This window comes from Cavia porcellus, unplaced genomic scaffold, assembly GCF_034190915.1.
Source record: "Cavia porcellus strain 051 isolate PalLab524CR breed Dunkin Hartley unplaced genomic scaffold, mCavPor4.1 scaffold_40, whole genome shotgun sequence".
Taxonomy (NCBI): domain Eukaryota; kingdom Metazoa; phylum Chordata; class Mammalia; order Rodentia; family Caviidae; genus Cavia; species Cavia porcellus.
In genome coordinates, this window is record NW_026947523.1 from 7,111,201 (window position 1) to 7,124,057 (window position 12,857).

Consider the following 12,857-nt stretch of genomic DNA (forward strand, 5'->3'; position numbering starts at 1 on the left):
GGCAAATGACAGTCACCCTCAGTGGCAGCAATAACAGTCATCATTCTGTCATCTACCTTTATTTCTGGTCCACTCAGAGACAGAAGGGAAATTAGTTTGGCAAGAAATGTATCCAAGGTTCTCTGCCCTAGATACATCAAGATACACTGGACATTCCACAAACCTAGGTTTGTCTTCTTTGCTTAATCATGTTTCTGGAGCAGGCAGTGGCTGCTCAGAAGATACGTGGTGAAATAGAAAGAACTGTATCAGGAGGATTCTGCAACATGATGACTACAGCTTCTCAGGTGTATCTAAGCACAAAAATGGTAAACACACATTTTCAGCTGGGGTTAGCTGATCATCACTTGAGACAGCCTGGCACTGTGTTATAATTCCAAGTAAATACATAATACTGTTCATTCATCTTAGCTAAATGAATATAAAAGTACATCTGGATTTAAATCTTAACTATATTAGACTTCACCCAGACTCTCAAAGGTCTTGGATTCTCCATCTATAAAAGAGGTTAAAACTACATGGTGGTAAACAAATTCTCCTTGCTCAACACATTAAAGCAATCCAAATACTCAATAATAAATATTTACTAAGGACCATCCCCAACTGATAACAAAGCAATAAGTACATGTTCAAGGTCACAGGACTAGGGTGGAGCATGAACCACAGGCCAGTTTTCTTTTTACACTATTCTAACTCAGATTTCCCAAGACACTTTTCAGCAAAAAAAAAAAATCATTCCTTTCTTCCAAGCTCAGTAAGTCACTTATCATATCCAATAATCTCACCTGACTTCAGGAAACATAAAATAGCAGGAAAAGAGGAAACAAATATGTCCACATCATTAATCTAGAGAATGAAAAGACCTGAAGAGATAAATATGTTCAAGTTCCTTGTCTTTTCTCAGAATTGACATCAAAAGTATTTACAGATAAATAGTTGTACGATTTAAATTTAAGCAATGTGATGAAAATAACTCCAAGTAACAGTGCTTCCTGAAGAACACAGCACACAGGTTCTTTATTAACGCTACAATCAAAATTTATGCCACTTGATCCAAAGAAGATTTACAAAGGTAATCGTAAAAGCTTGACACAGAATGTCTATAGATACTTGCTTTATTTTTATTAATAAAATACACATTTGACATCAAACTTCTAAATGTAACACCTTGGTATGACGTTCAAGTTAGGGGTGAAATAACGCCTGACAGTCAACTTTCTAGATGACTTATAATAGGTAGGAGAGTCAAGGTCAAACTGTTGAGTCTACTGACCTGCCCATCTAGTATTTGAAAAGCAACTTATATGAGCTCGAAATACTCTCCTGTACTCTCACAAATACAAACAACCATACCCTGAATCAGAAAGTTCAGCGAGGAAATGCTGATACGAATAAGAGGAGGGGTTAACAGCATGATCACTCAGGTCACTGAAAACTTCGGTGACAATCTGAGAGCCAGAACTTTTTGCTACTTTCTTGCAATTTCATCCCTATCAAGAGAGAAAATTCGTCTCACATCTGTTTCACCAGATGATTATTCAATCAGGTGGTATCAGAAGGTATTAAAACTGTCCTGAAATCGGGTGCCAGTGAGAAATTACTGTTATTTATCCCTGTTTACTATGGTTTACTATGTCCGCCGCACTCCCATTCTCGGCTCTAGGTTCCGCAGGGTCTTTTAAAGGCAGTACAGAGTACCAGCTTCTCCAGACTCCAGGCCAGGTAATTGTAGATGTAACTGGCTAGCAAGTTTCTGTTACTAAGAAACGAGAAGTGAGGGCTTCAGGCACTGGCCTAAAGGGTTCAAAAACCACCGCACCCCCAGTCACCTTGTCCTCACCTTGAGGAATAGAAAGACACCCTAGGGAAAAGGAAAGTGGTCCTCAAAAAAGAAAGAGGTGTCCCTACTGTTCTCTAGGCTGCTGCTGTTCAGACACATGTTTACCGCGGGGCGGGGACAGAGCCCAGGGAGCTGAGTACCAGGGACGCCTTGACCTAGGGCAACCGAGGAGCGGGGAAAGGCGCTGGGACTGCAACCCGCACTTGCACACGAAAAGTCCTCCCGACGTCGGGCCAGCCTGGCTTTGCCTCGCCCAGCGCCGCAGGCACCAGAGGAGGCACCCCGCCCCCGTAATCCAGAGGGCCCTGAGTTTGCTCACCTGCAACCGGGTCACCAGTAGGCTGTAAGGCGCCATTTTGTGCACTGACAAAGATGAGGTCGCGTGAAAGTGACGTTGTGCTGTGCGCCTTTAAAGCCTCCGCGAAGGGGCGTGGCTTGAAGAGCCAGGGATGTGGAAGGCGGTGCGTCTATGGAGGCGCCCAAACCCGCCCGAATGCAGTGGGCGGAGCACTTGAGAAAGAAGCTGACTCGTGACAGAGCAGCATACAAACGCTTACAGAAGCAGGCGCAAGGCCTTCAGTTTAACACCCAAAACAAAAAATACTCGAAGAATAAAGGGCACAACAATTTTTTGCCTACGAGTAAGTTTTGGTTATCTCTACCCTCCAAATCTGGGAAAGTATCTTTTAAAAACCTTCATGCACCTTCCGGGACTTGAGGGTTTTGCGCTCCAGCCTATAGAAACTCTCGCGAGAGCTCGCGTGATTTGGTGCAAAAAATCGTGACGGCTGATGGAAGTCTTAAGAACCAATCACGACGACCTGGAGGCAGGAGCCATAGGGGTTAAAGGTTAGACGGAAGTCACCGAAGCTTCCGGCAGCCCTCTTGGATAGGAGTTATGGCTAAACATCATCCGGATCTGATCTTTTGCCGCAAGCAAGCTGGTGTTGGTGAGACGGCCCCCTGACTTAGGCTGTCTGGGTTGAGATGGTGTTAGGAGATGGAGACTAGGGGTTTCTATAGCCTCCTTAGGGTTTGCCTTGAGGGCGCCACGTTTCCCGCCTCACGGTTGCTGAGTATTTTAAGAGCGTGCGCATTGGTGATCTCCGATATAAGGCCGGCGAGTACCGACCTGGAGAAATTCAGATTTCCTGGGAGTTGAGAGGAGCTTCACGAGGGCACTCCAGTCAATGGGTTTGATTCAGATGGAAATGTATGAGGATAAAATCTTCTCTCCGTGTTCACTGCTGTGATTGTGTGTCCCCAACCTAAACTAAGATGCACCGTCCCCCCCTCGTTAGAAACGTGATTGTGATTGTACTCTTTCTCTCTGACTTTTGCAGCCATCGGAAGACTATGTGAAAAATGTGAGTGGAACGCCTTCTCCAAACTCCCTGCTCTTCAGCACGGTTTTTATCCAGCCAGTAAATAGGCATTTCCAGAGGTGCTACAAAGCAAGCTTTGCGGAGATGTGCCTGAGAGCCCATGAGTGCTGAATGCAAGGCTGCAACCAGTGCCTCCACCTTTCCCACTCCATCTTGGGCATTTGAAACATTAGGTTTTGAGAAACTCTCTAACTTAGGACGGGGCATGAACCTCCTCTCACACACACACACTTTCACATTTTGCCAGCGATTACATAGATTTGTAACTTACCAGGTGCTGTTCTGTATCCTTTTCTCATGTACTAATTTATTAACTTTTTTTTTCTTTATGATACTAGGAATTCAACCCAGGGCCACTACACTTAGTCATATCCTCAGCGCTTTATAAAAGTGGTTTTATTTTGAGACAGGGTCTTGCTGAGTTCCCCAGGCTGAGCTTGAACTTGGGATCCTCCACCTTAGCCTTCCAGAATGCTGGGAATACAGGCTTGCACCACCATTAGCATGTTTTGTATGTATTGAACGGATTGAGATGAACGACAGTAAGACAAGTTTTGTGCTGCCACAGTAGAAGAGGGCCTCAAAGTCGGATAACAGAAGCCAGAGGACTTGAGGAAGCACTTCCTAATGAACATGACTCTGTTCTCTTTTCCTCACAGGTGATGGCAAGTGTGTAATCTGTGATTCCTATGTGCGTCCCTGCACCCTGGTGCGAATATGTGATGAGTGTAATTACGGCTCTTACCAGGGGCGCTGTGTGATCTGTGGAGGCCCGGGAGTCTCTGATGCCTATTACTGTAAAGAGTGCACCATCCAGGAGAAGGACGTGAGTGTATACAGAGCTGTCATCTGGCCTTTCTTCCTCTTGTTTTGTCATACTTTGCCATCCACAGCAGTGTCCTCTGGTCTGTGGAGATTACTATGTTCAGCAGCTAGTTGCCTAGGTTGTAATTTCTTTAAGTTCTGTGAGCCAAACTGGGTGTTGTCCAATACAGGCAGCATCAAGGGTCAAAAATGCAAGAGAAGCAAGTCTTTGGCAGCACCAGCAATTTGGAGAGCCCTCTCTCCAGGCCTTTGGTGTTTCTTTGTGATGATTATTATTACTCAAAAATAACATTCTGCATTTGTAAGTTCTAACACAATGCATAGTGTTTAACAACCATTCAGTAGTTCTTTTAAGTCTACTTGCATTAAGGACTGTTTGGAAAGCTGTGGTGGCAAACCTGAACTTAGGGTAGTTCAAGTTGATTTTGGCTTTAAAAGGCTGACAAACATCTTTATTTAATGATGTTTTTGCTCTTAAACATTATGTAGTGCCCTCCAACCCCCAAGCTGCGGATTGAACCTAATTCCTTCTGAGCTGCATCTCCAGCCTATTTTCCATTTTTTAATTTTGAGATGGTTTCACTAAGTTGCCGATGCTAGGCTCGAACCTTTGACCCTCTTGCCTCAACCTTCAAGAGTGCCAGGAATGCACCTGGTAGACCTGTCTGGTTAGTCATAAAAAGGCACATTTTACCCTTGTTCCTTAATAGAGCAGTCGTGTGGGAGTGGTAGAGGAGAGGGGGACCATGAATCAGGTCATTTTAATCTTACGAGCAAAGGGTGTCTGATGTGTCCCACTCCCTCCAGGTAAGTAGAGAGTACATAGTTGGTTACCTAATACAGGATAAAGCAAAAAATATATACCCAGTTCTTCACAGCAGAAAGCAGGTAGTTTGTACGTTATCTCCCTTATTCCTCATAATAGCTGTGTTAAATAGGGATTATTATTGTCTGTCTGGTTTCAGAGTTCTCTCCTGACTAATAAGTGGCAAAGCCAGCCTGACTAAACCTTGTGTCTCCATTGCAATACACTGTCCTTTCCTTTCATAAATTCTTTTGGTCCTGTGCCCATGTTGAGGGAAAACCCAGTCACCCCAGCAGTCTGTGTGAAGACACTAGACCAGACAAGATTTCCTGACACCATTGAATCTATTTAAGAAAATGAGAAAAGCTGCAGATTAAGTACCAAAAAATAATTTGAACAATCTGCTGGCTAAGCTCTGATTTGCGTTTACCTTGACTGTCAGATCATATCCTGTTTTCTATAAGCATGTATCTGACCCATGAGCTAGGTTATATTCCTTCAAGGGAGTTCTCGTATTTGTCTCTCCTTTTCCCAGGTCTTGTATGGTAACCTGACTAACTTCTAGGGCAAGCATGGTACACATACTTGGTGCTGCCCTTTTAAATTATCTATGAGAGTGGCAGTCTCCCTTAGAGACTCTGATGTGGATAGGTGTTGGTAATTACAACTTTCAGTCTATAAGCAACAAAGAGAAGGAATGAATAAATCTTAAACTAGCTAGAGTCCATTTAAGGAGAACACTTTCTGGAAGTTTTACATGGTTATCACTAGATTTTTTATCAAGCATAAGCTTGCAACCAGAGAATGCTTAGTAAGTGTTAATTGCTATCTGACTTGTCTGCATGTGGTGTGTGACCTGATATCTTCAGATCCTCATGCCTCATATCTGTCCCTGAGAAGTATTCTAGACATCACTTCCCCAACCTCACATTGTACGAAAATGTTCCTGAGGATATTTGAGCTGACATCTAGCTCACATTCACCCAACACTAGTTTCCAAGGAACACAAACAGTCCAGTGACATGATCTAGCCTCTCATCCTTACAGGTGATCATGGAGATTAAGTGCCCAAGGCATTTTCCTATGTAGAAATCTTCCTACAACAAAAGCCACCCTGTTATTGTTCTCTTCTTCCTGCAGCTTGCATAATTTACAAAGGAATTGGCCCAGTAAGCTAAGCTGATTGTCCTCATTTGTAGTTTTTCAAAGCCACAAGAATGATCAGGAGTCAGGGACAGTAGCTGTGGATGTTGGTTCCAGAGGTCCAAGTTATTCCAGTGTCATGCTTAACCCTTAGCCCTTTACTGCTTTAACTTGCCATTTTCCTCTTCTCTCCCAGCCAGAGTAAAAAAAGTAGCCATTTAAACTTTTTTCCTTTGAGAGGGGCCATTGGGTTTTCTTTCTTTTGGGGGTTTTGTTGGTTTTGGTTTTGGTTTGGTTTTTGTGAGGTTTTTTGTTTTTGTGTACTAGGGATTAAACTCATGACCTTGTGCTTGCCCAGGCAGGCGCTTATGCCACTGAGCTAAATCCCCAGCCCTGAGTTTGTTTTTTGTACTGGAGATCAAACATAGGGCCTCGCAGTGAGCTACATTCTCAGCACCCCCCCCCTTTTTTTATACATTGAGACAAGGTCTCACTAAGTTAGCTGCCCAGGCTGACGTCAAACTTGTGATTCTCTTTCCTCAGCCCTCCGGAGTGCTGGGTTACAAGCACGTAGCACCATGCCTTGCTACCTTGCTATCATTATGATGCTAGGGGTTGAATCCAGAATCTTTGCACAGAACTATATCCTTAACCCCCTTTTTAAATTTTTATTCTTTATTTTGAGACAGGTCTCACTAAGTTGCCCAGGCTGGGCTTGAACTTTCGATCCTCTTGCTTTGGTCTCCTAGAGTGCCAGGATTACAGGCTTGTGATACCACACTGGTTTGGTTTAAATTTGATTTTTAAATTAAGAAGTAGAACAGGGATATAGCTCAGCAGCACAGTACCTGCCTGGCAAGTGCAAGGTCCTAAGTTGAATTCCTGGCACCCCCCCCCCAAAAAAAGAGAGGGGGACAGGCTTTGGGTTGTAGCTCAGTGGTAGAGTGCACACATAGTATACATGAGGCCTCAGGTTCAAGGCCCAACACCCAAAAATAAACAGTTCTGCCCTGCCAAGCGGAATGCAATTTCCTTGGATAGGAATGAGCTTTAGATGGTAAATCATTGTAAGACAAGTCATTTCCACCCCCTTGGGGCAGTATTTCACCCTGGCAGAGGATGCATGGCCTAACTTCTTTGTTTAATCATCTCACTGTCACTTGCTCAGGCTGGGTAAGGGTTGTCCCATCCCTTTCATTGCTATTTCTACCATCTGGTTGTCGCATTTAAACAAACTACAGAACAGTTAGATGAAAAAAGAAACTTGATAGTTCTTAAAGTCAATTCACAATTCACTCACTATTCTCTACAGCTTCCTAAGCTTGGCAAAGTTGTGTTTTTTGCCTCTGGGAGGTGCTGCTAGAGCACTGGCCTGGGAGGCAGGCGGCCCGGGTTCAAGTCTTCCCTTTGCTTCTCACACACTGTTTGGCCTTGTGGAAATTTCTACAGAAATAAGTAGTAGTTCATGTTGTCCCATGCGTGTATTCACAAAGAGCTAGGTACAAGAAAGTCTTCCCAAACACAGATTCAGGCGGAAGGTGTACCGCGCCTGCAAAGATCCCTCCCTGGCGTGTGCGGGCTGCTCTTCACCTCACTGGTATTTATTAAACAGTAGCCAAGGGGATAAACAAGTCTTCACCTTCTGTGTTGTCGTCAGAGCAGGGCTGGCCTCTGGCACCTGCTCATGATTTGTTACCAGTGATGCTGACTCATTTTTAGTCCTTGTGTTTTTGTAATCGCCACAATCCATTCAGTTGCTTTTTCTCACACCTCAGTTCTGTACAGTTTTTCATTAGTGCATGACTTGTGTTGGTTTTAAAGTGTTGCTTGAAAACCCTGCATTTTTATCAGTAGTCCAAGGTGACGTTTGTAACTTGCTTGGCTGCACAGAATGGACTTAATCGAAGCAGCCCTTCCAGATGGGAAGCCCAAGGTCAATGAGGACTTTGAATCTGTCTCTGGGCCAGGGGTGCATTTCAGAAACATGTGGTAGAAATAAGCACCTGGGGGCTGGGAATTTAGCTCAACGGCATAAGCACCTGCCTTGCAAGCAGGCAGTCGTGAGTTCGATCCCTGGTACCGATAAAAAAAAGAAAAGAAAAGAAATAAGCACCTGACACCTTAGAGAAACTCCAAAGATTTTTGGAGGGACCTGGGGGGGAGTAACTTAGTGGTAGAGTACCTGCCTAGACTAGTATGCCTAGGACCCCAAGTTCCAACCCAGTGCTACAAAAAAAAAAAAAAAACAAACTTTGACACTAGGTATGTGGCCCATACCTGTAGTCTCAGCACTCAAGAGGCTGAGACAAAGAATTGCCATGAGTTCAAGGCCACCATGCACTGCATAGTGAAATTCTATCTCAAGAAACCGTAAAAGCCAGGCTTGGGAGTGCACATCTGTAATCCCAGCTCTGGGGAAACTGAGGCAGGAGGATCACTGCAAGTTCAAGGCCAGCCTGAGATATATAGTGAGACCCTGTCTCAAAAAAAAAAAAAAAAAAAAAAAAAAATTCACATATGAATATAAACCTTAGTTTGATAATCTAAAGGTCTTTCGTTTGGTGTCTTGGGTTTTGGTTTCTGCAGTGCTGTGCCATTGAATTACATCCCTAAGCCTTTTTATCTTTTATACTGAGGTAGGCTTGCTAAGTTAAGTTGCCCAGGCTGGGCTCTGTCTTACAGTCATACTGTCTTGGGCTCCCAAAGTGCTGAGATTACAGGTGTGAGGCACCACATCAGGCTTCCAGTGTGCCATTTTGGCGATGCTGGGTACTGAACCCAGGAAGTGCTAAACTACTTTCTGTACTAGGGATTGAACACAGGACCTTCTCACTGAGCTACACACATCCTCAGGCCTGTTTGAGATAGGGCCTTGCTGAATTACCCAACCTGGGACAGAATTTGGCAATCCACCTGACTCCTTGTAATTTTTACTGAAACAGTCTCACTAAGTAGCCCAGGCTGGCTTTCAACTTTGTGATCCACCTGCTTTAAGCAGATGGAGTTACAGTCATAAGCCACCGCACCTGGCTCTCCAACATTTCTCTTTGTTGTTGTTTATTTCATCTTTTGTGGGTTTTTTTTTTTTTTAATTGGTACTGGGGACTGAACTCATGACCTCATGCTTGCCAGACAGGCGCTTTTGCCACTGAGCTAAGGCCCTAGACCTTGTTTTTGTTCTTGCTGTGTAGCCCAAGTTGTCCTCAAATTTGCAGCAATCCTCCTGCCTCAGCCTCCCAAGCACTGGAATCACAGGTGTGCACCTGGCCTCTCCATCATTTTCTTTCTTTTCTTTTTTCTTTTTTTTTTTTAATTGTCTTTTTGAGACAGGGTCCCTCTATGCAGTTCAGTGTGGTTCACTGTGTAGCCCAGGCTGGTCTTAAACTCGCAATGATCCTCCTGCCTCAGCTTCCTGAGTACTGGGATTATAGGCATGAGCTACCACACCCGGCTCTTCTCCATCATTTCTTAACAATCCTCAATTTGGGGGCAACCAGGAAACTGGTGGACAAGAATGAACAAAGATTTAGGTGAAGGATTAGGAAAGCTGTGAGTGAGTGAGAGGAAACGGGAAGACCGAGAGGGTAGGAAGGGCTGGAGTCACGCTGCCTCCAGCTGCTCCTGGCTGTGCAGGGCCGGGCCTCGAGACGGCCATGGCTGGCGGGTGTGTGTGTTTGGGCAGTTCCTTGTGACTGAGGGAGGTGACTGGGTGCCCGGGGCTGTGCCAGAGAGAGGTCTCCTGAGCCTTTTATCCTGCTCATTTCTCGGTAGTTCTGCCATTGCAGTCATTTTACTTGTCCCTGAGCTGAGACTGGGGGATGTTAACTCACAAGGTCGGGTGACCTGGCTCCAGAGCCTGCGCCCTTCCAAGTGAGGACAGCTGTGCAGCCTGGGGCAGGGCCCTGCCACCTGGCGCCTCCCGCAACCTCTGCCTCCGTTCAGTCTATGAACCAAGCTGCTGCCAGCCCTCATTCCAGGGAGGACTGTGGGGAGCAGAGGTAATGGCTGCCATGGTGGCTGAGTCGGTAAGGACAGTGCGGGAATTGGTCCTAGCCACAGCATTGCCAGAGTTTATAGAGTACAGCTGTGTTTAATGTCATGGCTCCCTAGGCCAGGGAGAAGCAGTTCCTTTGTTTTCTAGAAAACCAGACAATGTTAGCGTGTGTCCTTGTACACAAGGCTACTGTCAGTCCCCCACAGAGAATTCAGATAAAGTCAGCAGGCCTGTGGCGGCTTCCAGCTACAGCTCCCGGGCTTTCTTCCCATCGCCCCCATCAGCAGCTGGCATCATCAGTCCTACAGCACAGGCTTCGAAGGGGCTTCGTGGATGCGCACAGTCACAGCATGGCGTTTCCAGTCAGGACAGCCAGCAGCAGCCAGGCCTGGCACAGTAGCACTGCTCCCTGACACTGTCAGATGAAGCAAATTAATAAGGACACATGAAACCCAGAAGTGACAGCACTGAAGGTTCCCCTTTGGGGGTATTCTCTCCGTGGAACAGAGGAGGAGGGTTGGAGAGCTTGGACCACAGGTGAAGGTTACCATTTCTTAACCTCTCACCTGAAGAAAATCCTTCAGCATAAGAGTTTCAGATTGTGTTCATTTGAGTACTGTGCCACTAGTGTGTAATCCCAGTGCTCTACAGGCTGAGGCAGGAGGATCTCTGTGAGTTCAAGGGCAGCTTGAGCTACAAAACAAGACCCTGTCTCAAAAAAAACCAAAAGGGTTGGGAATACAGCTCAGTGGCATAAGCGCCTGCCTGGCAGGCACAAGGTTACAAGGTCTCAAGTTTGATTCCAAGTACCAAAAAAGTCACTGGATAGAGAGCAGCCAGACCCTGCAAACACACTACATAGACTGTTTCTCATCTCTTTTTCATTAGTGCATAATGGTTTTACAGGTAAAGGGTTTCATTTTGGCAGATCTAGACATGCACATAACATACTCTGGTTATTTTAAATGTTTAATAAGTTCTTGCTGAGTCAAGTAAGACAACAGGAAGGCAAACAAAACCATGAGCTCAATAGTTGTAAATGCTCACTGAAAACTCTAAAGAGAAAGGTAAGCTAAGCAGTGCCAGTGAAGGAGCTACAGATGTCTGCACATACGTGCAAACTCATTTGTTGGTATCCTTTTTCCTTTTCAAGAAGTGGTGCTGAGGATAAAACCCAGCGCCTACTACATAGCAGGGAAGAGCTACACTCCAGCCCTAGTGGGATCTGTAAATCCTGGGGTGAAGAGGTTAGCTTTGTTCATCCCATATGTTGCAGAAAACAAACCAAACACGGGAAGAAAGGGCACCGAGGAGGCTTACGAGGCAGTTTATTACACCAGTGTTCCTGACTGGGTGGTCTCTCCCAGAGTCAGAGTTCTGCCCAGTGGTGTTCTGGGGCTTTTAAAGGGAGAGCAAGTAGGAGGTTCAGAGTCAGATTTGGAGCATTATGATTGGAGGATTGGGTGACATCCTGGGTTGCTGACGGAGTTTAAACACCTCAAGTTACATTGCAAGGCCATCAGTTAAGCATGGGGTATACACAGGAACCCATCTTCTGTTATCAGGTTGTCCAGATATGTTCACTTGGTTTTTATAGGTATGTTTGGGCAGGCTCTTACTTAAAATTTTAACTGCCCCTTCACTAGGATTAAATTTTCTCTTCAGTCCCTCTTGATTCAGACTTACAAACTTCACAGTTTGGGCTGGGGATTTAGCTCAGTGGCCTAAGCGCCTGCCTTGCAAGCAGGTAGTTGTGAGTTCGTTCCCTGGTACCAATAAAAACGAAAAAGACAAAAAAAAAAAAGAAAAGAAAAGAAAAAGACCAAAAAAAACTTTACAGTTTCTTTATTCTGTTTTCCAGCGAGACGGTTGTCCCAAAATTGTCAATTTGGGAAGCTCTAAGACAGACCTCTTCTATGAACGCAAAAAATACGGCTTCAAGAAGAGGTGATTGGCAGGTGTCCCCTGCCTCCCCCGTCGAGCTGCTGCAGCTGCCACAAAAGACCCCACAGCCCCCAGCAGAGAGAGCCGAGCCTGTGCTACAGTGCACCCGCCTGTTAGCACGCTACCACCTCACCACCCTTCCTGCCTCCCGCATGGGCTGAGGAGGGCTTCAAAAAGGATACTTCACAGAGCAGCCCGGCTGCCACCCTATCTAGTAAAAAACTGATCAGTTCATGGTTTTTCTTAGCCCAAAGGCTCTGTTCTCCACAGGATGTGTTCTCTACCCCAGGGGTTCTTAGCAGGATTCCCTTCCAGTTGTGTGACCTGGGGTGGCTGTGAAGCTACCCGCCCCACCTCCACCCCCAGAATGTCCCTCAGCAGCTCCATGGCAGTTGTCCTTGATGACCCTTCGGGGTGTGGCAGGGAGCGACGGGAACAGTGAGTGTGACACAAGCATTTAATCCTGTAACACCAGTAAGTGCAGGATTCGGGTTGGTTTTCTTCTGAGAAGTTGGAAACTTTCTGTTGCTATTGTGTTAATAAAGTTGATGCTTATTTTCTGGTAGTCGCTTTCCCCGTGTGGGAGTTCCCCACATGAGCAGTTTATTTTAGTCATCCAGACATTGTTGAAGCAATAGAGGTAGTGGGATTCGTGAAGTACCCTGCCCAAGAAATACCACTGAACGGAATTCAGAAGCACCTGAGCCTTCCCATAGGTAAGTCAGACGTTTTCAGAAACTTTCCCTTCCTGCACTGCAGTTTGAATTTTGAACTAAAGAGACAGGTTACAGACACGAAGAGGGTGAGATTACTACACTGAGGAGTGAGGATCACTCAGCTTTTTTTATTTGTCTTTTTGAGACGGGGTCTCGCTGTGCAGCTCAGGCTGGCCTTGAATTTGCAATGGTCCTCCTGCCTCAG

General features: G+C 45.5%; 2 protein-coding genes across 2 annotated transcripts in view; one reads left to right on the forward strand and one right to left on the reverse strand.

Annotated features, from left to right (window-relative positions):
• The window catches only part of Aco2 (aconitase 2), a 36,034-nt gene extending 33,690 nt beyond the window's left edge, over positions 1–2,344 (reverse strand). The window contains exon 1 of the mRNA XM_003470384.5: positions 2,160–2,344. Within this exon, the coding sequence (XP_003470432.2) occupies positions 2,160–2,195 (36 nt within the window). The 5' untranslated portion in view covers positions 2,196–2,344. The remainder of the gene's footprint in view (positions 1–2,159) is intronic.
• A 292-nt stretch (positions 2,345–2,636) lies between these two features.
• Positions 2,637–12,501, forward strand: Phf5a (PHD finger protein 5A). Its single transcript, XM_003470520.5, has 4 exons — positions 2,637–2,790; positions 3,184–3,207; positions 3,885–4,051; positions 11,854–12,501. The coding sequence occupies exons 1-4, from the start codon at positions 2,739–2,741 to the stop codon at positions 11,941–11,943; spliced, it is 333 nt and encodes a 110-aa protein (XP_003470568.1). The 5' UTR covers positions 2,637–2,738; the 3' UTR covers positions 11,944–12,501.
• The last annotated feature ends 356 nt before the right edge of the window (positions 12,502–12,857 follow it).